The following is a 26,407-nucleotide window of genomic DNA, read 5'->3' as shown; positions in this document are numbered from 1 at the left end:
GCAATATGGCGTTGGTGGATGGAGCAAGACATGATGTCCCAGATATGCTCAATTAGGTTCAGGGAATGGGCGGGCCAGTCCACAGCATGAATGCCATCATCTCGCAGGAACTGCTGACACACAGCAGCCACATGAGGACTAGCATTGTCTTATATTAGGAGGAAGCCAAGGCCAACCACACCAGCATATGGTCTCACAAGGAGTCTGAGGATCTCATCTCGGTACCTAATGGCAGTCAGGCTACCTCTGGCATTTCTTTGGGAGGGCTGTGGGCCCCCCCTTGCACAAAGGTGGAACAGGAGTCTTTTGCATAAACAGATTCGACCACTCAAGGGCTTTGGAGCGTGATGTCACGGGGGTGGGCGTGGAAAGGATTTTGCCCCGATTCGCCATTTTGGGGGTCTAAGTGAAAAAGGAGCGAAAGCATAGCCATGGTTCGTTCTTGTTGTGTGGTCCGCTGCAATGTTCGATCGCACGACCAGCAAGAGAATAAGCTTGAAAATGGTTTTTCTTTTCATTCTTCCCCAACCTGGAAGCAACATGAGGCAGCTCGTGTATCGATGTTAGCAAACGAAGGCGTCCAGCCTGGAGAGCAGCTGTGAGACGAGCTGACGTGCAGTTCTCTTCCATCTCCAAATATCTGTTGGTGCTCCAGACATTTTCATTCCGGTAAGTTCTAAATATGTTCATATCACTCTTTATAGTCTATTAGTTTTATTTTCTATGCACTCTGAGGTCATAGCAAATTAGAACAAACATCCTACTGAGTGATTTTGCAGAACTACCTTCTATTTATAGAGTTGCTAATTATTTGGCATTATTGCAGCAAACCAGCCGATGAAATGGATGAAACATCATGACTGGGTTCCAGTGCTACACGAGGGACCTGCTTCAAACAAACCACCATGCCAATCAGATTACTTCTTCCATGTGAGGGTGAAGAGGTGACCCTCCTGGATAAGATGGTGAAGGTTTGCTGCGTTTGGTGAACAGTGTGATAATAAAACCAGGGAAAATGAAACTTGCGCCTGTTAAATATTCTTAAGTCTTTTGCTGTATAAATAGCGGTATTTTTTTCAAAAGATACAGTAAATAAAGTAATGTTAGTAGTGGGTGATGTCATGTAAACACTCATGATTTTGTGTAAACATTTTGTCATTTGTAAACTATAAAGGACATGGATTCTACACTGTAACTGATGTGATGTTCTATAAAGTGGTTTTAATTAAAAAAGAGGCAAAAATTAGTTTGTTTCTTTATTCAACTTTTGAACAGCGGGACTCAGTCAGTACATATTCAGTAAATGCAAATTATTTACACGGCAGTGCACTACAGGCATAAATCTAGACCCCTAGATAAAACATTAAGCATTATAGCAGTGACAACTCCTCCACAGTAGCAGGTGGGATTTTTCTGTTTTGAGGACGGCTCCTTTTACCTGTCACTACAGATGGTCTGGTTATGTTTTGATCAAGAGCCTTTTTTAGGCAGCTGAAGAGGAGAAGTCTATCTTAAGGCCAACCTCTGGCTGTATCTTGGTCACATTACCCAGCAAAACCCAGTATGCAGGTTCATCTGTAACAGTCCTTGTGCCACAGATTAACACTGTTGCGTCTACTTTAAACAGAAGAGCAGTGACGTGGCTGCAGGTCTCTGCGACTCCGGCCATACAGGTGCAGCGGGCGGCTTCAACCTTCCCTGTGATGCTCACAGTGACCCATGCCTGCAATGCTGGTTCATTCAGTCTTTGAGAGCGCAGGACCTGAAACACACACAGACAAAGTTCATTTAAAGACAAGAACTATGAGCCAAGGCCGACACAAATGTGTTTTATCTACTTTATCATAAATGTAACAAAGTGTCTAGAAAGTCAGCACACACATGTAATTATGCATTTCTTTATGTGTCCATCTATAGAACGCTGCAGGTAATAGTGTAAATCTGTCTGTTCTGTCAGAAACCTGCCTGCAGAAAATGACCCTAAAGTATGTAATGCAAGGATGTCATCACTTTAGAGATGGAGAAAGCATAAAGTGACAATTATGAATCACTTAATATGATAAGGAGATTCTGCAGGTCATTGATCAAAGTATAAAATTAAAATAAAATGTATTTTTACTGACACAGGATACAAACATGGAAGCAAGATGTATAATTAGGATTATTTATAATAAACATTAATAAATCATTGCAATTTCTTTAACCATAGAGAATAACTAAATCCTTCAGGACAATGTCACACCAATGCACTGAACTCACTATGTTATCCCTCTAACAGCCTCCACATGTTCTCACTGTAATTTCCCCTCATGAATGAATTTATGCTGCACTAATATGAATGTTTGCAGGGAAATCAAACGCATTTCACTCGCAGTACTCGAGCTGACTTACCTTTGTTTGAATGAAGACTTGTACGCACTGACTCCACAGATAAGGTACGAAATATGTCAGGCTACGTCAGTAGCGGTTGGTCTTCAGGGTTTCTACTCCACGGCCGTATTTCATACGGGCCACATTTCCAATGCACGCTATTTTCTGCAAGTACCGCTGCTTCGCCTCTGGACGCAATCGGTCTCTATACAGTTCATTCTCTATTAAGCTGCTTTTAAGCATCTTGTAATCGTCGTTCCAACACAGTGTGTTTGATTTGATTCGTAGACCCCGAAAATGGTGCTGCGCTCCCACAATGCATTGCGGCGTGACGTCAACTCCAAAGCCCTATAACTGCATTGCCAACAAGTGTGCTCAAAAACTTGCACCGTCCCCTTTTCCCGGACAGGTTCATTGTTCACGTTCCGTCCGGGGCGTCTGGGGGGTTTTCGAGATTGATAAAAATGTCGGTGTTTTCATATATTCCGATAGAGGACCCATGTGTGTGAAGTCATCCCCGAACCGCTGCTTTGTGAGCGCTTGTTCTGCGCTCACAAACGGGACAGACAGCGCGCAACAACAATGTTTAAAAGGTCCCAAGGCGCAAGTGCATCTTTTCAGACGAACTGCAAAAAAATTTTCCTTCGTAACGACCGAGTACTGGTAATTTTTCTTATGCAGATGAAGCATTATTTCATATATAGTCACCCCTAAGCTATATGCTGATCCAGGTAAGTCAACTTCCTGAAATGTTTTTCTCTGTCTCTTTAGATGTGGTCCCAACTCTGTCTCCTCACAAGAGACTCAGCAGCGGATTAAAATCCCCAAATGGACATTTCTGTTACACGCTCCTGATGTTCGCACACAGGCGTGCGACAGATGCGGAAAAGGTGACGCTGTTTTTCACCGCAGTAAAGTGAGCCGTCATTTGTGAGCCGCGGTCAAGCCAGCCGCCTCCTATCCGCCGCATAAATTTTCTTGCGCTTTTACACCAGTCTTTACGGTAGCGCCTTTTCGCTTTATGTGCCGATTGAAAGCCTATACCCGCGCACACGTGCGCGCGCGAACAGTCGCACGCACATGCGCGCACACAAATTACAATGAAACAGCCCGATACAGTCAATACAATTATGGAAATGTCAGAAATTCATTAAAAATCATCCTGAGTAGTTGAGGTCCAACTTTCAACAGATTCCTCCTCTGGGACACCTACTGTACCTGTGTGCCAGGTTTCAGCCAGATTTACTGTAGAATTCCTCAGAAATTACAGGGTACTTGTATCCAATGCAGTCAGCCAATACAATATAATTATGTCAATTTTCAAAAAATTCATTAAAAATCATCCTGAGTAGTTGAGGTCCAACTTTCAACACATCCCCCCTCTGGGACACCTACTGTACCTGTGTGCCAAGTTTCATCCAGATTTACTGTAGAATTCCTCAGAAATTAAAGGGTACTTGTATTCAATGCAATACAGCCAATACACTATAATTATGTCAATTTTCAAAAATTCATTAAAAATCATCCTGAGTAGTTGATGTCCAACTTTCAACACATCCCCCCTCTAGGACACCTACTGTACCTGTGTGCCAAGTTTCATCCAGATTTACTGTAGAATTCCTCAGAAATTAAAGGGTACTTGTATTCAATGCAATACAGCCAATACACTATAATTATGTCAATTTTCAAAAATTCATTAAAAATCATCCTGAGTAGTTGATGTCCAACTTTCAACACATCCCCCCTCTGGGACACCTACTGTACCTGGGTGCCAAGTTTCATCCAGATTTACTGTAGAATTCCTCAGAAATTAAAGGGTACTTGTATTCAATGCAATACAGCCAATACACTATAATTATGTCAATTTTCAAAAATTCATTAAAAATCATCCTGAGTAGTTGATGTACAACTTTCAACACATCCCCCCTCTGGGACACCTACTGTACCTGTGTGCCAAGTTTCAGCCAGATTTACTGTAGAATTCCTCAGAAATTAAAGGGTACTTGTATCCAATGCAGTCAGCCAATACAAAATAATTATGTCAATTTTCAAAAATTCATTAAAAATCATCCTGAGTAGTTGATGTACAACTTTCAACACATCCCTCCTCTGGGACACCTACTGTACCTGTGTGCCAAGTTTCATCCAGATTTACTTTAGAATTCCTCAGAAATTAATGGAAACATTTATTCAATCTAATACAGTCAGTACAATAGAATTATGTCAATTTTCAAAAATTCATTAAAAATCATCCTGATTAGTTGATGTCCAACTTTCAACACATCCCTTCTCTGGGACACCTACTGTACCTGTGTGCCAATTTTCATCCAGATTTACTGTAGAATTCCTCAGAAATTAAAGGAAACTTATATTCAATTCAATACAGTCAATACAATAGAATTATGTCAATTTTCAAAAATTCATTAAAAATCATCCTGAGTAGTTGATGTACAACTTTCAACACATCCCCCCTCTGGGACACCTACTGTACCTGTGTGCCAAGTTTCAGCCAGATTTACTGTAGAATTCCTCAGAAATTAAAGGAAACATTTATTCAATCTAATACAGCCAATACACTACAATTGTGTCAATTTTCAAAAATTAATTAAAAATCATCCTGAGTAGTTGATGTACAACTTTCAACACATCCCTCCTCTAGGACACCTACTGTACCTGTGTGCCAAGTTTCATCCAGATTTACTGTAGAATTCCTCAGAAATTAATGGAAACATTTATTCAATCTAATACAGTCAGTACAATAGAATTATGTCAATTTTCAAAAAATTCATTAAAAATCATCCTGAGTAGTTGATGTCCAACTTTCAACACATCCCCCCTCTGGGACACCTACTGTACCTGTGTGCCAAGTTTCATCCAGATTTACTGTAGAATTCCTCTGAAATTAATGGAAACATTTATTCAATCTAATACAGCCAATGCACTACAATTATGTCAATTTTTAAAAATTCATTAAATATCATCCTGAGTAGTTGATGTACAACTTTCAACACATCCCTCCTCTAGGACACCTACTGTACCTGTGTGCCAAGTTTCATCCAGATTTACTGTAGAATTCCTCAGAAATTAATGGAAACATTTATTCAATCTAATACAGCCAGTACAATTGAATTATGTCAATTTTCAAAAATTCATTAAAAATCATCCTGATTAGTTGATGTCCAACTTTCAACAGATCCCTTCTCTGGGACACCTACTGTACCTGTGTGCCAATTTTCATCCAGATTTACTGTAGAATTCCTCAGAAATTAAAGGAAACTTATATTCAATTCAATACAGTCAATACAATAGAATTATGTCAATTTTCAAAAATTCATTAAAAATCATCCTGAGTAGTTGATGTCCAACTTTCAACACATCCCCCCTCTGGGACACCTACTGTACCCGTGTGCCAAGTTTCATCCAGATTTACTGTAGAATTCCTCAGAAATTAATGGAAACATTTATTCAATCTAATACAGCCAATACACTAAAATTGTGTCAATTTTCAAAAATTCATTAAAAATCATCCTGAGTAGTTGATGTCCAACTTTCAACACATCCCCCCTCTGGGACACCTACTGTACCTGTGTGCCAAGTTTCATCCAGATTTACTGTAGAATTCCTCAGAAATTAATGGAAACATTTATTCAATCTAATACAGCCAATACACTACAATTGTGTCAATTTTCAAAAATTCATTAAAAATCATCCTGAGTAGTTGATGTCCAACTTTCAACACATCCCCCCTCTGGGACACCTACTGTACCTGTGTGCCAAGTTTCATCCAGATTTACTGTAGAATTCCTCAGAAATTAAAGGGTACTTGTATTCAATGCAGTCGGCCAATACACTACAATTATGTCAATTTTCAAAAATTCATTAAAAATCATCCTGAGTAGTTGATGTACAACTTTCAACACATTCCTTCTCTGGGACACCTACTGTACCTGTGTGCCAAGTTTCATCCAGATTTACTGTAGAATTCCTCAGAAATTAATGGAAACATTTATTCAATCTAATACAGCCAGTACAATAGAATTATGTCAATTTTCAAAAATTCATTAAAAATCATCTTGATTAGTTGATGTACAACTTTCAACACATCCCCCCTCTGGGACACCTACTGTACCTGTGTGCCAGGTTTCATCCAGATTCAGTGTAAAATTCCTCAGAAATTAAAGGACATTTATATGCAATTCAATACAGCCAATACACTACAATTATGGAAATTTCAAAAATTCATTAAAAATCATCCATAATAGTTGAGGTCCAACTTTCAACACTTTCTTACTCTGGGCGTCCTACCGTACCTCTGGGCCAAGTTACATCTCAATTCACTGTAATCTTTATCAAAAATTGAAAGAACAATTATATGTCAATGCTGGATGTGTGTCCTTTCAAAGTGACACTAAATAACAGAACTCAGGCACATCAGGGAATAATCCAAAAGGCGGATTTATTAAACAAAAACAACATACAAAATATCTCTAACCCATACTACATAACCTAAAAAGAAACAAAGGGACACTTAGAAGCACAAGGAAACAATACTGAAAGGGCAAGAGACACAGTCCAAACATAATCCACAACTAAAATGCCAAAAGAACAAGTCATCCCACATAGCAGACGGGTCTTGCCTGGATCTGGTGTCAAGCCAGCACTGCTGGCTGACTTCTGGCATGGTAAGATGGCACTGTTTATGTGATGGCATGCCACATTTGGCCTGATTGGGTGAATGTGACATGTTGTATAGAGCACTTTGAGTAATATGGGTGAGTAAAAAAGTGCTGTATAAGAATCAGTCCATTCACTGTCTGAACAGAGTTTCGTCATGTTACTTTTGCACTATTATGTTCCAGCACATGTTGTTATTACATGGCTTACATGGCTAAGGTACACATTAGGCTGACATCTGGGGCCAGAGCTGAAACTGTTCTGGGCCAGCACAGGGCCAGCAGTGTGTCTGCAACTGGCCTTGTGTGTGGGCCACCTCTGGTAAACCAGATCTGGGCCACCATGGGGCCGTCATTCTTTGCGGTACGCAGGCCATGTGTAAGCACATTGTGTGGGACAGATCCAGGCCATACCAATTTTGCTATGTGGGAGGAATTATGTAAAAATAGAAACATCATAAAAATGAAAATGGACATAAAGTAAAATATACTGAAAAGAACATCAGTATGGCCATCATTATTTGCTTGGAAAGTCTAAAGTTCCATGGCTTTGAACAGCCAGAGAACGCAATGCCCAGCTTAGAATGACTAAAAGTAACTTCTTTTAACATTCTGTCATTCTGCTTCTATATCAAAAATCCACTAAAAATAGTCATTTGAAAAAAAATATTCGCCACTTTTCATCAGTTTGGGTTCCTCTGTTTATAGCAATTTTTAGAAAAGAACCCAATACCTTTGTCACTATACAGTTGTACAGTGAGATACAGAGCATCTCCTACTCATTGCAAACATGCTGGGAGGGTGGCTCTATCCGCCTTAGTGCAGCTGCTGTACCATACTGTGATGCAGTAAGTTAGCAGGCTCTCAATGGGCGAGTGGTGGAAGGGTGAGCTGTAGTCCACAAAGAGCATTCTGGCGTAGCTCTGCCGCTGTTCTAGGTGACTCAGCACCGAGTGGAGGGTGATGGCATCTTCTGTGAATCTGTTTGCACGGTATGCAAACTGGTGGGGGTCGAATTCTGGGGGGAGGTAATCCTTGGTGTGCTGAAGGACTAGTCTCTCAAAGCATTTCATGATTACCGGTGTGAGGGCCACAGGGCAATAATAGTTCAGGCTGGTGATGGGAGACTTCTTTGGTACTGGGATGATTGTGGCTGATTTTAGACAGGATGGGATGGCTGCTTCATCCAGTGAGAGGTTGAAGATTCTGGTGGAGATGAGGGTGAGCTGGTGGGCACATGGTCTTAGCACTTTACCACGTATTCCGTCTGGACGCCTTCCTGGGGTTCACTGCTAGGAACACTCATCTGACATCGTGCTCCGTTACAGTGAATGGAGCGGTGCAGGAACCAGGTGAGGATGAGGATGGGAGCAGGGCTGAGGCAGATGAATGCTGCTGTTGTGGTGTTTCAAAGTGGGCAAAGAAGCTGTTTATGTCCTCTGCTAGCTGCACACTCAGGTTTTCTGTTTTCACAGTTCTGCCTCTGTGGTTTATGATGTCTATTATTCCATGCCATGTGTTGTTGCTGGACAGGTGGGACCCCTTTTCAGGTCAGCTCGAGCAGATCTGTACAGAGCTCTGTCAACAGACCTACAGGGAGTGCAGAATTATTAGGCAAGTTGTATTTTTGAGGAATAATTTTATTATTGAACAACAACCATGTTCTCAATGAACCCAAAAAACTCATTAATATCAAAGCTGAATGTTTTTGGAAGTAGTTTTTAGTTTGTTTTTAGTTTTAGTTATTTTAGGGGGATATCTGTGTGTGCAGGTGACTATTACTGTGCATAATTATTAGGCAACTTAACAAAAAACAAATATATACCCATTTCAATTATTTATTTTTACCAGTGAAACCAATATAACATCTCCACATTCACAAATATACATCTCAGAATCAGAATCAGAATCAGAATCGTGTTTATTGGCCAAGTATATGTGCAGACACATACAGGGAATTTGGTTCCGGTAGATGGTGGCTCTCAAGCACAGCAATGTAAATCTCACACACACACAAGTGTCTATATATACACATTACACATACATACACAAAGCTATGTAAACCAACTATAAATAACGAATCTAAACTTATATACATAAAATACAGAAATGAATGAGGTGGAATGAATACTACAAAATGTACATAAGGTGCAGTTGCAGTCTGGCAGTGGGAGCAGTGTGACAGGTCAACTGTTAAGAAGGGAGATGGCGAGGGGAAAGAAACTGTTCCTGTGTCGGGTGGTCCTGGTCTGCAGGCTTCTGTACCGTCTGCCAGAGGGCAGCAGATCAAAAAGTCTGTGTGCAGGGTGTGAGGGGTCTGCGATGATTTTCCCTGCCCGTTTCCTGGTTCTTGAGAGGTACAGATCCTGGATGGAGGGCAGGGGGGCGCTGATGATCCTTTCTGCTGCCCGTACAGTCCGCTGCAGTCTGCTCCTGTCCTGTTTAGTGGCTGCTCCATACCAGACTATGATGGAGGAGCACAGGACAGACTCAATGACCGCAGTGTAGAACTGGATCAGCAGCTCCTGTGGAAGACTGTACTTCCCCAGTTGTCTCAGGAAGTACATCCTCTGCTGGGTCTTTTTGAGGATGGAGTTGATGTTGGTCTCCCACTTCAGGTCCTGGGAGATGGTTGTACCCAGGAACTTGAAGATCTTCACAGTCGACACAGGGCTGTCTGATATGGTGAGGGGGAGCAGAGTTGAGGGATGTCTCCTGAAGTCCACTGTCATCTCTACAGTCTTAAGAGTGTTCAGCTCCAGATTGTGCTGACTGCACCAGAGTACCAGCCGCTCAACTTCCTGCCGGTATGCAGACTCATCACCATCTTGAATGAGGCCAATGACAGTGGTGTCATCTGCAAACTTTAGGAGTTTGACAGCAGAGTTATTGGAGGTGCAGTCGTTAGTGTAGAGGGAGAACAGTAGTGGTGAGAGGACACATCCTTGAGGGGCACCAATACTGAGGGACCGGGTTTCAGAGGTGATCTCCCCCAGCCTCACTTGTTGCTTTCTGTCTGTCAGGAAGCTAGTGATCCACTGACAGGTAGCTGGTGACACGCTGAGCTGGGAGAGTTTGGAGGAAAGAAGTTCAGGCACAATGGTGTTAAAAGCCGAACTAAAGTCCACAAACAGGACCCTGGCATAAGTTCCCGGGCGGTCAAGGTGTTGCAGGATGTAATGCAGCCCCATGTTCACTGCATCATCCACTGACCTGTTTGCCCGGTAGGCAAACTGCAGAGGGTCCAGCTGGTGGCCTGTAATGTCTTTCAGATGGGCTAACACCAGTCGTTCGGAGGATTTCATGACCACAGAAGTCAAGGCGAAAGGTCTGTAGTCATCCAGTCCTGTGATGGTGGGTTTCTTGGGAACAGGGATGATGGTGGAGCGTTTGAAGCAGGAGGGAACTTCACACAGCTCCAGGGATCTGTTGAAGATGCGAGTAAAGATGGGAGCCAGCTGTTCAGCACAGGTTTTGAGGCAGGAGGGTGAGACGCCATCTGGTCCGGGGGCTTTCCTGGGCTTCTGTTTCTGGAATAGTCGGCTCACATCCTGAGTGTGTATTCTTAGTTTCAGGGAGGAGGAAAGGGGGGTGAGAGGTGTGGTGGAGGTCGTTGAGTCTGGGTTGGAGAGGGTGGTGGTGGTCGTTGAGTCTGGATTGGGGAGGGTGGGGGTGGTCGTTGAGTCTTGATTGGGGAGGGGCAGGGTGAAGGGGGGAGAGGTGGAAGGTGTGTTGGGGGTCAATGTCTGAAGCAATGTCCCTGGGGAGGGGAGGGTGGGGCGTGGGAGTCTGTCCGTCTCAAACCTGCAGTAGAAAGTGTTTAACTCGTTGGCCAGGTCTTTGTTTGTTTCAATAGTGGGTGGGGGGCGTCTGTAGCTGGTGATTTCCTGCAGGCCCCTCCACACTGATGCAGGGTCGTTGGCTGAGAGCCGTTCTTCCAGCTTCTGGGAGTAGATCCTTTTAGCTGCTTTGATCTCCTTGGTCAGTGTGTTCCTGGCTTGCTTGTACAGGACCCTGTCACCACTTCTGTAGGCGTCCTCCTTGGCCTTACGAAGATGTTGGAGTTTAGGAGTGAACCATGGTTTATTGTTGTTGTATGTGCAAAAGGTCTTTGTTGGCACACACACGTCTTCACAGAAACTGATGTATGATGTCACAGTGTCCGTGAGCTCATCTAGGTTCTTAGATGCAGCTTCAAAAACAGTCCAATCAGTGGAGTCAAAACAGTCCTGCAGTTCCTGCTTTGCTGCGTTAGTCCACTTCTTCACAGTTTTGACTACGGGCTTGGCACGTTTGAGTTTTTGCCTATAAACTGGAATAAGATGGACCATGCAGTGATCAGAATGTCCCAAAGCTGCCCGGGGCACAGAGCGATAGGCATCTTTTAGAGTGGTGTAGCAGTGATCCAGTATGATGTTGTCCCTGGTGGGGCAGTCTATATGCTGTCTGTATTTAGGGAGTTCGTAGTTTAGGTTTGCTCTGTTAAAATCCCCAAGAATAATTGTAAAGGAATCCGGGAATTTCCTCTCCAGGGTAGTAATCTGGTCAGCCAGCTCGCACAGTGCGTTGTTCGCGTTGGCCTGTGGAGGGATGTAAACTCCGACCAGCATGAAGGAAGAAAACTCCCGCGGTGAATAAAAAGGTTTACAGTTGATGAGAAAACTTTCCAAGTGTGGGCTGCAGTGTTTCTGTAACACTGTGACATCAGTACACCAACCTTCATTAATGTAGAAGCAGACTCCACCACCCTTTGTTTTCCCTGAGAGCTCTGTTTCGCGGTCCGCCCGGTGAAGTTGGAAGCCCGGCAGATTTAAGACAGCGTCTGGGACTCGCTCACTGAGCCAGGTTTCAGTGAAGCAGAGGGCAGCAGAGCGTGCAAAGTCCTTGTTAGTCCGGTTTAAGAGCAGTAATTCGTCGACTTTGTTTGGAAGAGAGCGGAGATTCGCGAGGTGAATGGAGGGGAGTGCCGTGCGGAATCCTCGCCGACATTCAAAAACAAAACAACAACAAATCAGCGACCAATATAGCCACCTTTCTTTGCAAGGACACTCAAAAGCCTGCCATCCATGGATTCTGTCAGTGTTTTGATCTGTTCACCATCAACATTGCGTGCAGCAGCAACCACAGCCTCCCAGACACTGTTCAGAGAGGTGTACTGTTTTCCCTCCTTGTAAATCTCACATTTGATGATGGACCACAGGTTCTCAATGGGGTTCAGATCAGGTGAACAAGGAGGCCATGTCATTAGTTTTTCTTCTTTTATACCCTTTCTTGCCAGCCATGCTGTGGAGTACTTGGACACGTGTGATGGAGCATTGTCCTGCATGAAAATCATGTTTTTCTTGAAGGATGCAGACTTCTTCCTGTACCACTGCTTGAAGAAGGTGTCTTCGAGGAACTGGCAGTAGGACTGGGAGTTGAGCTTGACTCCATCCTCAACCCGAAAAGGCCCCACAAGCTCATCTTTAATGATACCAGCCCAAACCAGTACTCCACCTCCACCTTGCTGGCGTCTGAGTCAGACTGGAGCTATCTGCCCTTTACCAATCCAGCCACGGGCCCATCCATCTGGCCCATCAAGACTCACTCTCATTTCATCAGTCCATAAAACCTTAGAAAAATCAGTCTTGAGATATTTCTTGGCCCAGTCTTGACGTTTCAGCTTGTGTGTCTTGTTCAGTGGTGGTCGTCTTTCAGCCTTTCTTGCACTGAACATAAGTTCCCTGCAATTTCTGAAGAATATTACAGTAAATCTGGCTGAAACATGGCCCAGACGTACAGCAGGTTTCCCGGAGGAGGGATGTGTTGAAAGTTGGACATCAACTACTCAGGATGAATTTTAATGAATTTTTGAAAAATGACATAATTCTATTGTACTGACTGTATTAGATTGAATAAATGTTTCCATTAATTTCTGAGGAATTCTACAGTAAATCTGGATGAAACTTGGCACACAGGTACAGTAGGTGTCCCAGAGGGGGGATGTGTTGAAAGTTGGACATCAACTACTCAGGATGATTTTTAATGAATTTTTGAAAATTGACATAATTATATTGTATTGGCTGTATTGCATTGAATACAAGTACCCTTTAATTTCTGAGGAATTCTACAGTAAATTTGGATGAAACTTGGCACACAGGTACAGTAGGTGTCCTAGAGGAGGGATGTGTTGAAAGTTGGACCTCAACTACTCAGGATGATTTTTAATGAATTTCTGACATTTCCATAATTGTATTGACTGTATCGGGCTGTTACATTGTAATTTGTGCGCGCGCGACTGTTCGCGCGCGTGCACGTGTGCGCGGGTATAGGCTTTCAATCGGCACATAAAGCGAAAAGGCGCTACCGTAAAGACTGGTGTAAAAGCGCAAGGAAATTTATGCGGCGGATAGGAGGCGGCTGGCTTGACCGCGGCTCACAAATGACGGCTCACTTTACCGCGGTATTTTAGCGATTTAGTCAGATTGTCAAGTTCAGGTTCTTACAAATGTTCAGTGTTTCGCTAACATGATTCCCAGTTTCAGCAGCTTTCCACTCTGCTAAAACATGCGAAAATAAGTATTGACTGTAGAGCTGCAGCCATCACATGATTAACTGACAGTAAAGGAATCCTGACCATTCAGATCGTTGTTAATCGTTTTTGTTTTGAAGCAAAATCTGCTGGGAGGGCTTGATGCATATCTTTCTTGTTCGTGATACTACACTAAATATTTTTAGACTAGTGATGCGGCACTCACCAGTTTTTGACATTTTATGAAACAACAACAAATCTAAAAGATAATTGGCTGGTTAACGGTGAATGTAATGTTTAGTTGCAGCTCTTGATGGCTGTCTACATTAATCCTGGAATTTACAGAGATAGATTGCTATTAGATGGAAAATGCTTCTTATTAACAGCAAATCAGTGTGTGCACAATTTTCTGAAAGGTAACCAGGATTAATTATTGTGTAGCTTTAACACTGCTGGCACTCTGAATAATGGATCAGCTGAAAAGATGTTTCACTGACTGAATATCAGTGGATTGAAGCTTCCATTCAGAGTAAACCAGGTGTGTCGGGGAGTCATCCTGTGTGCGACAAGATGACTCCCCGTCCAGCACCAGTGTTGGAGTCCTTACTGAAAACAAGTAATGTATTACACATTACTCGTTACTTTTCTAAAAAAGTCATGCCGTGCATTGCTTAAATACTTGCTGGAGAATGTAATTAGAAAGTAGGTCATTACACTCCTCATTACATTACTTACTTTATTGTTACTTTCATTACATTCCTTTCTTGTTATTCCAGAAAATAACCTGAAACACACTATCTAAAAATGACCAGGCTACAGTCTCCCACACTAACACAAACAATGAGGAAACACTTGCAATCTTTTTTTAGTGTTTACCTGCAGTGTGAACAGAAAGTGAAAAATGCAAAGAAAAGTTAAAAAACAGCTAAAGAGACTTAAGTGGGATCACCAGAGTGATTAAGCTGTTCAGCCTAAACAGGTAGAAACAGTTCAGGGTCTGGTTGCAGAGCTGTAGTCAGCATTCAGTCAGTACTATCATCACTATGTGTTTTTGGGTAGCAGTGTGTTTGCATGTTGTCTGCATAATTTCATCATAATGTGGTTGTTTCTGTTCTGGACGCTGTTTGCATTCAACCATCGTGCTCATGTCCTTTTGGGAAATAAAAACAATGTCATAAACTCACTCCTGAAAAGTTGCTGCAGCAAGAGTGTTTTTATTTTACTTTCTGTCTCACCTGATTGATAAATCATCAAACATTTGTAATGTAAGTGACCGCATAATTGTAATGTGATTACAGTAGTGTGTTACTTTGTAATGTTCAGTACACGTAATGGAAAGAAGAATTTCAGTTGGTGTTCATGTGAATAATTTGTTTTTCCTCTGCAGATGTGGAATTCCACAGCATGGATGAGCGTGAGGACAGAGAGGAGGGAGTCCCTCCCTCTAAAAGCACTCTGTGTGAGGAACATGAGATCCAGCCCAAAGCTCAGAGGTGAGATGACATCTGTAAATATCGCAGCTGAGCACTCACATCACTGCACCATCATTATTTATAGAAAAACTAAATGTTGACCTGGACCTAAAGTTAAAGAACGAGCTGAGCAGAAAATTATTTAATATTTCAAAGACATTCATGTAACACAGAGTAAGTCATTCTCAGGATTCAATCAGAGTTAGAAAATACTTCATAAGATAAATTGTTTGAGTTTTTTAAGATTTTGCTTGTTTGTTTGATTATTTAACAATAGCAGTAAAATAATTTCCCTGCTCCACATTAGCCATTTCTATTATAACGTGGTCTACAAATGTAATTTCATATTGTTACTCATCATTCATTCTCACTCATTATTCAAACATGTATAATCATATTTTTTCTTTTAGAATTTTCTGTCCAACATGATTTTACTGAATATTTTTTTCTTTCAGTTCCCATCAGCGAGCTGAACCCAGCTGTGTGTCCTTAAGAAGCAGCCATTCAAAGCAGTATGATATTACATTTAAAGAAGAAGCTTCTGCTGCGGAGAGGTAAACTGTATCCAAATGTTCTAACCAAATCTGTTTTTCTAAATAAATTTAAGAAATGTTTCATGTCATGGTAGCTCAGTTAAGTTCATTGGACATTCATCTGACACATAGTAAGTAGTTCTCACTATTTAATTAGGTTTAAATAATATTTCAAAATGTTTTAATTGTTTAAGATTGAGATATTTTTTTAAATATTTAATTATATTGTAAACTGGTCCACATTTCTAATTGAATATTTTCTTTTATTCTCTTTATTTACATGAGCATATATTCACATTTTTTTCTTTTAGCATTTTCTGTGTGAGAGGATTTTAACAAATATTATTTTTCTTTCAGCTACCATCAGAGGCCTGACCCCAGCTCTGTGTCATTACAGAGCAGCCATTCAAAGCAATATGATATTACATTTAAAGAAGAAGCTTCTGTTGTGGAGAGGTAATCTGCATCTAAATCTCTAACTGATTCTGTTATTTCTGAATAACTTCTCCAAATGTTTCCCGTCAGACCGGCTCTTGTCACACATGTTTCTGTGTTCATATGTGATTTTGTGTGTGCTGGAGTTTTTCCACAAACACAACAGTCTTAATGAGAGCCTTTCTTGTCTATAATGAGCCTAACTGACTGTTTCCCTTTCTCTCATGAGCTTCCTCTTAGCCACCCCATCTCATAGCATCACTGTGGTTGTTGGCAGAGTTCTGAGATTAATAAACATTGTAATGGTCCATGCACCCCCAACACACATCAACTGTCAGGATCCTTGAAAGATAGCACCTTAATAATTATACAGCAAGTACTGTGAGGGCATTTATTGTTTTCACTGTCTGTGTCAGATAACACAGGGCACCTTCAGAGCTCCAGACATTAGCAGGAAGGCATTGTTTTGTTAGTTTGGGTGTTTTTTGGTATAACGTGGAGGACCAGTTTTGTGTGATTATACTTTTGCTTCATGATTCCTCCACAGAGTGGATCAGGAGACCTCAGAGGTTCCCAGTGGTCGGTCTGAGCAGCAGCATCAAACACACCTGGACTCCATATTTGTGGTTTGTACATGCACAACAGCTACTTTTACATTTATTCTCTTCTTAGTTATTTCGAAGTTGAGTGTGTGGGTTGTAATTCAGGAGGTAAAGCTGGTTCTCCTTCAAACAGAACGCTTGTGTCAAATTTCAGCCTGCTCTAATCTGCATGCTGTACATGGTACATATGACAAACACTAGTTTCTTCTAGCATTGGAGGTGAGGTAAGGTGAAATGGAAGCACAATTAAGCACAGTTTAATACTAAACTTATTTTTACAGAAGAATATAAAACTTTGTGGTTTAGCCTTACTAATTTTATTTCTACAGATACATGTTTTTCTTCAGCTGCTGGTTAGTGTCTAGTAAACTATTTGGGTAGATAGATAATTGGAAACCATTTTGTTAAAAAACGTGTCTGGTCACGAGAGATGACAATGATCCTGTTTTGTACTGTGCAGCTCTCATATAGAACCAGATGTGGTAAAAGTACAGATATTCTGTACTTAAGTAGAATTACAGATACCTGGGTATCTGAACTACTCCAGTAGAAGTACTGAAGAAACTTCATTACTTAAGTAAAAGTGATCAAGTACAGGCTCCGCAATATACTCAAAGTAAGAAAGTAGCAAGTATCTCCTTGAAGGACATTTCTACTAACCATTTGTGTACAAAGCTAATTGAACCTCATACATTAGTACATGAGAATACAAATATTATTCAAATCATAATTTTAATTCTAATAAATATACTCAAGTTTATTCTGTTATTTAGGTCACATGCAGTGAAAGAGAATTTAAAAACGAAGAACTGTTTTTTTTGTTGCCTGGACTTTGCCTGCACCTGAAGAGGAAAATGAGTACAGTCAGGGGTTAAAGTTGGAGCTGGCATGTGAAGGGACCACAGTTTGTGGTGTAGTGGCTCAGTGTGGGGAAAAGAATCACAGCTCACAAAAAGTTGTATTGTCAGATCCAGTAGATTTTTGCACAGGCTGTGTTCAGCTGATTTAATCTGAATTGTTGAATTCAACAAACTGGCAGCAGTTTAATCAGCTATTTGAATGAATCTATCATTATCTTAAATGCATGTTAGTCTACTGCGCTTGATGTAACCCAACACTGACCGGCCGCTGTGCAAAAATAAAAATAAAATGAATTTGCAATAAATTTGCAGAAAGCTAACCTCTTTACAAACTACCAGTGCTTTCTTGTAACATTTGAATAACACAAAATAAGTATAGCTTAATTTGTTTTGCAGGATGATTGACAATATGAAAATACATTTTTTATCAAAACACATCATGTACAGATCCAATATGATCCAAACTGAGCAGGCCTTACCTTTAAATCTAACTTCTCTTCCTCCTGTTCTGCCTTTCCTTCATCTTATCTCATGCTCTTTTCTCTCCCTGTGAAAAACAGCAGCTGGACCTTTAGCTTGCAACACACTGTGAGATAAACTGCACACAAACAGTTTGAGTTTGCTGACGTTTGTGGAGCTGATAGAAATGTCAAATATTAAATTACCTGACAGTTAAAAAATGTGTACTTCCTTTATGCTCGCTCCTCTTCTGTAGAACTAACTAAATGTTTAAGTACCATGACCACAGTTTATGGACACGTGCACCATTCCAGCCCACTTAAACCCCTTAGTATAAATGCTATCGATGAACCAAAAGTAACAAGTCTGTTTTGAAAATGTAAGGGGTAGTACAAATATTTGTGTTAATTTGTAGGGAGTAAAAGAAAAAGTTGTCAGAAAAATAAATACTAAGGATACCTGACACATTTACTTAAGTACAAAGTATTTCTACTTTGTTACTGTACCTTATTATCCCAAAAGTGCACTTTAGAGTTTCTGAAAGTAAAATAGAAGAGAAAGCATTCAGCTGTCAGGGCTCCCTCGTGTGGAAACAGCTCTCAGTTTGTGTTCGGGAGACAGATGGCTACTCTAGTTTTAAGATTAGCCTTAAAACTTTGCTGTTTGATGAAGCTTATAGTGAGGACTGAATGAGGTGATCATTAACCATCACTTAGTTATGCTGCTGAAGGCTTAGGCTCTTGGAGGACTTCCCATGATGCACTGATTACGTCTTCAATCCCCTCTTTTGCTGCTTAAGCATTTATAAATCATCACTGCATTTTGTCTTTTCTCTTTTGTAGTTTGCATTTTGTTCTCTTTATTGTTCCTGGGTCTTTGTACTTTTCATTTCTTTTTTTTTCTTTTTTATTTCCCTATGTGTTGCAACTGCTTGTGTTTATGGGGTGACCAGGTAATTTTTAAAGTATTCTGTTGCAGCTGCTGGAGGACAGCATTGTCACGTTTGTGAAGAATGAACTGAAGAAGATCCAGAAGGTTCTGACTCCAGATTACCCAGAATTCTTAGAGAGTCAGAGGGAGGATGAGGAGATGTTAGAGAGTGAGGATGAAGAGCAGAGGAGGAGCAGCCGAGAAGCATTGGTTAAGATCACACTGCTCTTTCTTAGGAGAATGAAGCAGGAGGAGCTCGCTGACCATCTGCAGAGCAGTAAGAGGATGCGTCTAAAGATTCATGCTGTTTGATAAATGGGACATTTATTAATGGACCAATATATACTCACAACATATGAACTTGACAAGTCCTTGACTTATATTTTTTGTCTGTTTGTTCCTTCAGAAACATCTTTTAGGAACTTCCAATCGAGTCAAACTGAGCTTAAATCAAAACTGAAGAAGAAGTTCCAGTGTGTGTTTGAGGGGATCGCTAAAGCAGGAAACCCAACCCTGCTGAATCAGATCTACACAGAGCTCTACATCACAGAGGGAGGGACCACAGAGGTCAATGATGAACACGAGGTTAGACAGATTGAAACAGTATCCAAAAAATCAGATAGTTCAGAAACAACAATCAGACAAGAAGACATCTTTAAAGGTTCACCTGAGAGACATGAACCAATCAGAACAGTGCTGACAAAGGGAGTGGCTGGGATTGGGAAAACAGTCTTAACACAGAAGTTCACGCTGGACTGGGCTGAAGACAAAACCAACCAGGACATCCAGTTCATGTTTCCATTCACTTTCAGAGAGCTGAATGTGCTGAAAGAGAAAAAGTTCAGCTTGATGGAACTTGTTCATCACTTCTTTCCTGAAACCAAAGGATCAGGAATCTGCAGCTTCGAAGACTTCCGGGTTGTGTTCATCTTTGATGGTCTGGATGAGTGTAGACTTCCTCTGGACTTCCAAACCATTGAGACGCTGACTGATGTAACAGAGTCCACCTCAATGGATGTGCTTCTGACCAACCTCATCAGACGGAATCTATTTCCCTCTGCTCGCCTATGGGTAACCACACGCCCTGCAGCAGCCAGTCAGATCCCTCCTCAATATGTTGACATGGTGACAGAGGTTAGAGGGTTCACTGACCCTCAGAAAGAGGAGTACTTCAGGAAGAGATTCAGAGATAAGAAGCAGGCCTCTAGAATCATCTCCCACATCAAGAGAACACGAAGCATCCACATCATGTGCCACATCCCAGTCTTCTGCTGGATCACTGCTACAGTTCTGGAGGATGTGCTGAAAACCAGAGAGGGAGGACAGCTGCCTAAGACCCTGACCGAGATGTACATCCACTTCCTGGTGGTTCAGGCCAAAGTAAAGAAGGTCAAGTATGATGGAGGAGCTGAAACAGATCCACACTGGAGTCCAGAGAGCAGGAAGATGACTGAGTCTCTGGGAAAATTGGCTTTTGAACAGCTGCAGAAAGGAAACCTGATCTTCTATGAATCAGACCTGACGGAGAGTGGCATCGATATCAGAGCAGCATCAGTGTGTTCGGGAGTGTTCACACAGATTTTTAAAGAGGAGAGAGGACTGTACCAGGACAAGGTTTTCTGCTTCATCCATTTGAGCATCCAGGAATTTCTGGCTGCTCTTCATGTCCACCTGACTTTGATCAACTCTGGTATTAATCTTCTGGAAGAGAAAGAGATGACATCCCAGAACTCTGAAACAAGAGATCCTATACCCTTCTACCAGAATGCTGTGAACAAAGCTTTAGAGAGTACAAATGGACACCTGGACTTGTTTCTCCGCTTCATCCTGGGACTATCACTACAAACCAATCAGAGTCTCCTACAAGGCCTGCTTACAGAGACAGGAAGTAGCTCACAGACCAATCAGGAAACAGTCAAGTACATCAAGGAGAATATTAATGAGAATCTGTCTGCAGAGAAAAGCATCAATCTGTTCCACTGTCTGAATGAACTGAATGATCGTTCTCTAGTGGATGAGATCCAACAATCCCTGAGTTCAGGAAGGCTGTCTACAGAGAAACTGTCTCCTGCTCAGTGGTCAGCTCTGGTCTTCATCTTACTGTCATCAGAGGAAGATCTAGATGTGTTTGACCTGAAGAAATACTCTGCTTCAGAGGAGGCTCTGCTGAGGCTGCTGCCAGTGATCAAAGCCTCCAACAAAGCTCTGTAAGCAAACGCGTTCTCATCCTTTTGTTTTGAAAATATTGATTCTACTTTTCAAAAAAGCAGGCATGCAAAATTCAAGAAACCTAAATAGTGTAATGGCTGCTGGCAATTTACACTGCTCACATAGGCGTAACTTTTAAATTAAATGGTCATATGCACTCACAATCAATTGTAGGATATTTTTAATGTTTCATAACAACAGAAAGTATTAGCATTTCTGGAAAATATCATTATAGATAAATTACCCTCAGTTTGAGCCTGTTGTTAAGAAATTTCAGGTTCACTTTTCTTGGAGCAGTGTTATATCTTTCTGGCCTGACTCTATGTGCTGGGTGACTGAGAACCTAGATAGACAACAACAACAACATAGGTCTGATATCTCAGCCCCCTAGAATCAGGTTGTTCACTCATGATTTTGTTTCTAAGTCAGGAGTTTTGTTTTTCAATTCTAATCCTTATAATTCAGTCAGCAGACTGTAACTATATCTTCTTTTGATGGTACTGAACATAGCTCAGTCTCAGTGTAACTAACCTTCATCGTAATCCCTTATCTTATTGTTTAAATCTCTATTATGTCTGCTATGATACCATCTAGTTAGGAGGAAAAATTTGGACTGCACAGCTTTTTACAGAGACACTTTTTTGTATAGACAGTCCAGTCTTTAGACTGGAGTCCAGACACTCCAGTCTAAAGGTATGTTTTCAGAACAACTAAAGTACAAGGCAGAGGAGGTGGGGCTCCCAAACATTAAGTGCTGCCCTTTCTGTTTCCTGAAATAGACCAATCAAAAGAGAACTATGCTTTTAGGAAGAGTAGTTTTAAAAGAGAAAGGTCTAACCTGCTTGTTTTAGAAAGGATTAACTAAAAGTCTGCATTAAGGATTGCTATGTGGTTAAACAAGGAGCTGTACATAGAAACAAAAATCACAGTTTAAAATCAGGAAAATGACCAGCAGTGGTGTATGCTTGTACCAGTGAAGTGGGTACTGAACTATATCTGCCAGCTTTGTATAAGTATTGTAGAGGCTAAGCCTATGCTTGAAGCCACTGAGATGTTCGTTGGTGGGGGTGACGCGGTGTCACTGTTATGCATTCATTTATTAAACTTGATGCAGTTCAATAATTCCAGCCTTACTCATCTTGTCCTTTAGATTCTTTATTTTCACAATTTAACATAGCAGTGCAGCAGTCACAAACTGTTCATGTAAAAGTGTTTCTCACACACAACAGTTAAATATGTGTGTCTACCTTAAATACTTTCACATAAACATACAGAAAAACTCTAAAGGTGACCTCTAGCGACATACATAAGGTATCAACCCAAAAATGGCTCCTACAAGTATTTTGACTTACTAAGAAAATGTGAAAGTGTTCTGTTTTTGGTCTAAACTTAAATTAGGTTTTTACTTATTCACAAGTTGTGACTTTATCAAGGAAATATTTGCTTTTCTCGCTGAGTGTTAAAATAAAAGTTTTACATATTTTATTTTATTTTTTACAGACTGAGTGGCTGTAACCTCTCAGAGAGAAGCTGTGAAGCTCTGACTTCAGTTCTCCGCTGTCGGTCCTGTAGTCTGACAGAGCTGGACCTGAGTAATAATGACCTGCAGGATTTTGGAGTGAAACTTCTCTCTGCTGGACTGGAGAGTTCGCATTGTACACTGGAAACTTTGAGGTCAGGAATCCGACTTTTTCTCTGATCTTTTAAAAGCGTAATTATATTATTGCATAGACAGTTCAATTTTAAAGCGAAATTTATATTTATTAAAAATGAATGTACAACAGAGCTTTTAATGTAGTTGTAATTAAACCATTACTTAAAAGGCCTTTACATGATCCAGCTTATAAGCTAATTGTAGGATAATTTCTAATCTTCCTTTCATTAAAATCATCTGAGGAGTTCTTGTAGGTCAGTTTTAGGCTTTAGAGTTCATTATAACACAGAAAGAGCACTGTTGAAGGTTAATATTGATCTTCTTATGGCCTTTGACAGTTGACTCATCTCTGTGCTTGTCCTCCTAGACCTCAGTGCTGCATTTTATATAGTGCATTATACTACAGAGGCTAGAAGACAATGTTTTTATTAAAGGAAATTGGCTACAATGATTTGAATGCTGTTTATCTGATGGATTTCAATTTGTTCATGGAAAAGTGTTTCTCACACACAAAGGTTAATCTTCAACTTCTACAGGGCTCAAATATATTTTTATGTTATATAAAGTTCACTGTAATAATTCAGAATAATTATTGTGGATTTTTTTTATAATTAAACAACAACAACAAACAATACTGATCAATATCATTAAATTTAGAAACATACTCTTTCCAGAGTCAGTCTAACGTACAAAGGCCTGAACGTTCAGGCACCATCATATCTCAATGACACTTATGGCATCATATTTTACCAACAGAGTCTTTTGCTCTCCCTGTAGTTCTTGGATCAAAATAGTTCCTAGAGTTTCTGAACATAGATGTGCATCATTACACAATTTAAGACAACTGGTGTTATCTGTCTAAATTATCACATATAAATAAAGCTAAACTGAAGTGAATGAGTAGATGGCTGTGTATCACAAAAAGAAAAAAGCTTCAGTGAAGTGTTCACAGATGGATTGTTGTTTTTTGTGTCTTCAGTCTGTCAGGCTGTCTGATCACAGAGCAAGGATGTATTTCTCTGGCTTCAGCTCTGAGCGCCAACCCCTCCCATCTGAAAGAGCTGGATCTGAGCTATAATGATCCAGGAGACTCAGGAATGAAGCTGTTGTTAAGTGGACTGAAGGATCCATGTTGGAAACTAGACACTTTAAGGTATGAGGAGAATGTTTAACAGTGGAGGAAACATTTTCTGTGTCCTCGCTTTGTTTCTGTTTGTTTCATAAAGATATGACCTGAGCAATCACAAATGCAGGGACATTTTTTTCTTTGCTCACAACAGAAACGTTAGTCGAGTTTACCAGTAATGACGTATTTATGCTGAAGGCTGTAAATCAGCATTCGATGCCTGTGATCTTTGGGCCCTCAGGCATGAAAATGATTGCATGATCTCAGGAACATGCTGACATTGTCTCTGAGGCAAAACTAATTTTAAACGGACTGATATTATATGGCCTAAGGCCTGCAAAAAAATCAGTAAATACCAATAAAAGGTCACAGAGTGATTAATGTTCTCTGTAATTTTAAAGCAAACAAGAAGAGGACAGAATAAAAACTGATAACTGAGTGCAGTATCTGCAATGAACATATGAGTATGCTAGTAAAGGACATATATGGGTTATTCAGTGCTGACTTAAGCAGCACCTCAATAAAAGTAATGAATCAGGGTAGCAAAAGGATCTTGATGATATTCTCTTCACTTATTATCATACTATCAATACAGTGCTCAGCAAAATTGTTGAACCAAGGTTTGACGTTATGGATTTACTGCTATGAAAAATAATCCAACAACTGCCTCAAAGAACTGAAAATCCATTAAAGTGTCTTTGTGAAAAAGTTGGACTGTGTGTGCATGCTGAAAGACGGCGGTCTGACCCCTCTCCTCCTCTCAGGGTGGAGCCGGCTGGAGTCCGATGGTTGAGACCAGACGGTCTGAGGAAGTGTAAGTTTTTAACATTCATAAAAACAAAGCGGCACAGAAACTGTTGCATCACTCAGTCACATCTTTGATGTCATCAAAACGACAACATTGTTGTTTGTTGTCTCCACCAGATTCCTGTCAACTCACAATCGACACAAACACAATAAATAAATACCTCAAACTGTCCGACAACAACAGGAAGGTGACACAGGTGAAGGAGGTTCAGTCATATCCTGATCATCCAGACAGATTTGATTACTGGTATCAGCTGCTGTGTACAGATGGTCTGACTGGTCGCTGTTACTGGGAGGTTGAGTGGACTGGAGGGATCGATATATCAGTGAGTTACAGAGGAATTGAAAGGAAAGGCGACAGTAAAGACTGCGTGTTTGGAAGGAACGATCAGTCCTGGAGACTGGAATGCTACAGCGATGGTCGCCCTCGTTCTGTGTGGCACAATAACGGAAGCATGTCTTCCTCCTACTCCTCCTCCACGTCTTCTGCCTCTAACAGAGTAGCCGTGTACGTGGACTGTCCTGCTGGCATTCTGTCCTTCTACAGAGTCTCCTCTGACACTCTGATTCACCTCCACACCTTTAACACCACATTCACTGAACCTATTTATCCTGGATTTGGTTTCAATCCTAATGCATCAGTGTCTCTGTGTCCTGTTTAGTATGAAGAAGCTCCTCCTGTTAGAGAAACACAACTGTTTTCTGTCTCTTTCACTCAGAAACGTGTTCTCAGATTCATCGACTGTTCTAAATAATTTATTTTAAACGTCTTCCTCTAAACGAAGACGCTTTGTTGTTTTCTGTCATTTTCTAGTGAAAAGCTTCAGTAAATATCAGTATGTTGTGTTTTCATGATTTAGTTTTTGTCATCTGTAGATAAGAGAAAATGTGATACTGGAGAGGAACCACTGAGCTGCAGGGATTTGTTTACAACTGTCCAGTGACCACAAGTGAGCCTGTAGTCAGGTTTGGCCTCATTTCATCCATATTTACTGACTGTTAAAATAATGAAATAACAACAAGATTACAACTTGTCTGTGGTTACATTTGAGGAATTAAATTATATAATTATATAAGCTACATTAAAGTAGCTGTCTAGATTGCACAGTCTTTAATTTAATTATTTAGTTTTTGTTTTGTTTTATTTAGTAGTACAAATTTTACAAAAAAAATAATACAATTACGGGGGGGAATTTGGGGAGTTATGAAGTCTGAAAAAAGAAAAAAGAAAAACATTAGTAGATTTAACTTGATCCTTTTTTAACACTGGTGCAGCAGCAGCATAATGACTGAGATCAAATGCATTTTTCTGACTTTTCTGTTGAGTCTTGTATTATGAACAAACAGTGCTCATGAAAAAATAGTATGAAGAAGATAGATTTAGAGATGTGTGTAATTTATTTTGTCATGAACTGTTTGGTCTGTCAGTATCACTGGAAAAAACTGCAGAGACTTACTTCACCTCAGTAATTTAATTCACTGAAATTAACTGAATCTGCAGCATCATCTCACTGTTTAAAAATTATCATGTGACCGAGTCTTACTTACAGAAAAAAGTAGTCAGCACAACAAAAACAAGAGATGTAGATTATTTGTAATGTGTATTAAATAAAATAAAGTGTTTGTCACAGTTAAGTTTAACTAAAGCAGCAGACATTTTAAATTTTCTTTTTTTCACGTTTTAAAACAAAAATCCGACTCCCATATAGCCGGGCTCCCCAACCTGCAGGGTTGATGGCAGATGATAGAACTACTCACTGTCCTTCT

The 26,407-nt window shown here is 40.6% G+C and overlaps 1 protein-coding gene across 2 annotated transcripts; it reads left to right on the top strand.

Moving 5' to 3' along the window:
• Window positions 1-18,989: 18,989 nt before the first annotated feature.
• LOC146625304 (NLR family CARD domain-containing protein 3-like) lies at window positions 18,990-25,302 on the top strand. 2 transcript variants are annotated; one of them, XM_085361987.1, is made up of 6 exons: window positions 18,990-19,119; window positions 19,252-21,052; window positions 22,554-22,727; window positions 23,687-23,860; window positions 24,598-24,647; window positions 24,758-25,302. In XM_085361987.1, the coding sequence occupies exons 1-6, from the start codon at window positions 19,005-19,007 to the stop codon at window positions 25,300-25,302; spliced, it is 2,859 nt and encodes a 952-aa protein (XP_085218113.1). In that variant the 5' UTR covers window positions 18,990-19,004. The 2 variants fall into 2 exon arrangements, with proteins under 2 accessions (XP_085218113.1, XP_085218112.1); XM_085361986.1 differs by having other exon boundaries at window positions 18,990-19,122.
• Window positions 25,303-26,407: the final 1,105 nt, after the last annotated feature.

Source organism: Diplotaxodon limnothrissa, linkage group LG9 (genome assembly GCF_057381915.1).
Source record: "Diplotaxodon limnothrissa isolate DT_005_m linkage group LG9, D_limnothrissa_male_GT1.1, whole genome shotgun sequence".
Lineage (NCBI taxonomy): Eukaryota > Metazoa > Chordata > Actinopteri > Cichliformes > Cichlidae > Diplotaxodon > Diplotaxodon limnothrissa.
This window is presented reverse-complemented; position numbering and strand designations above follow the sequence as displayed.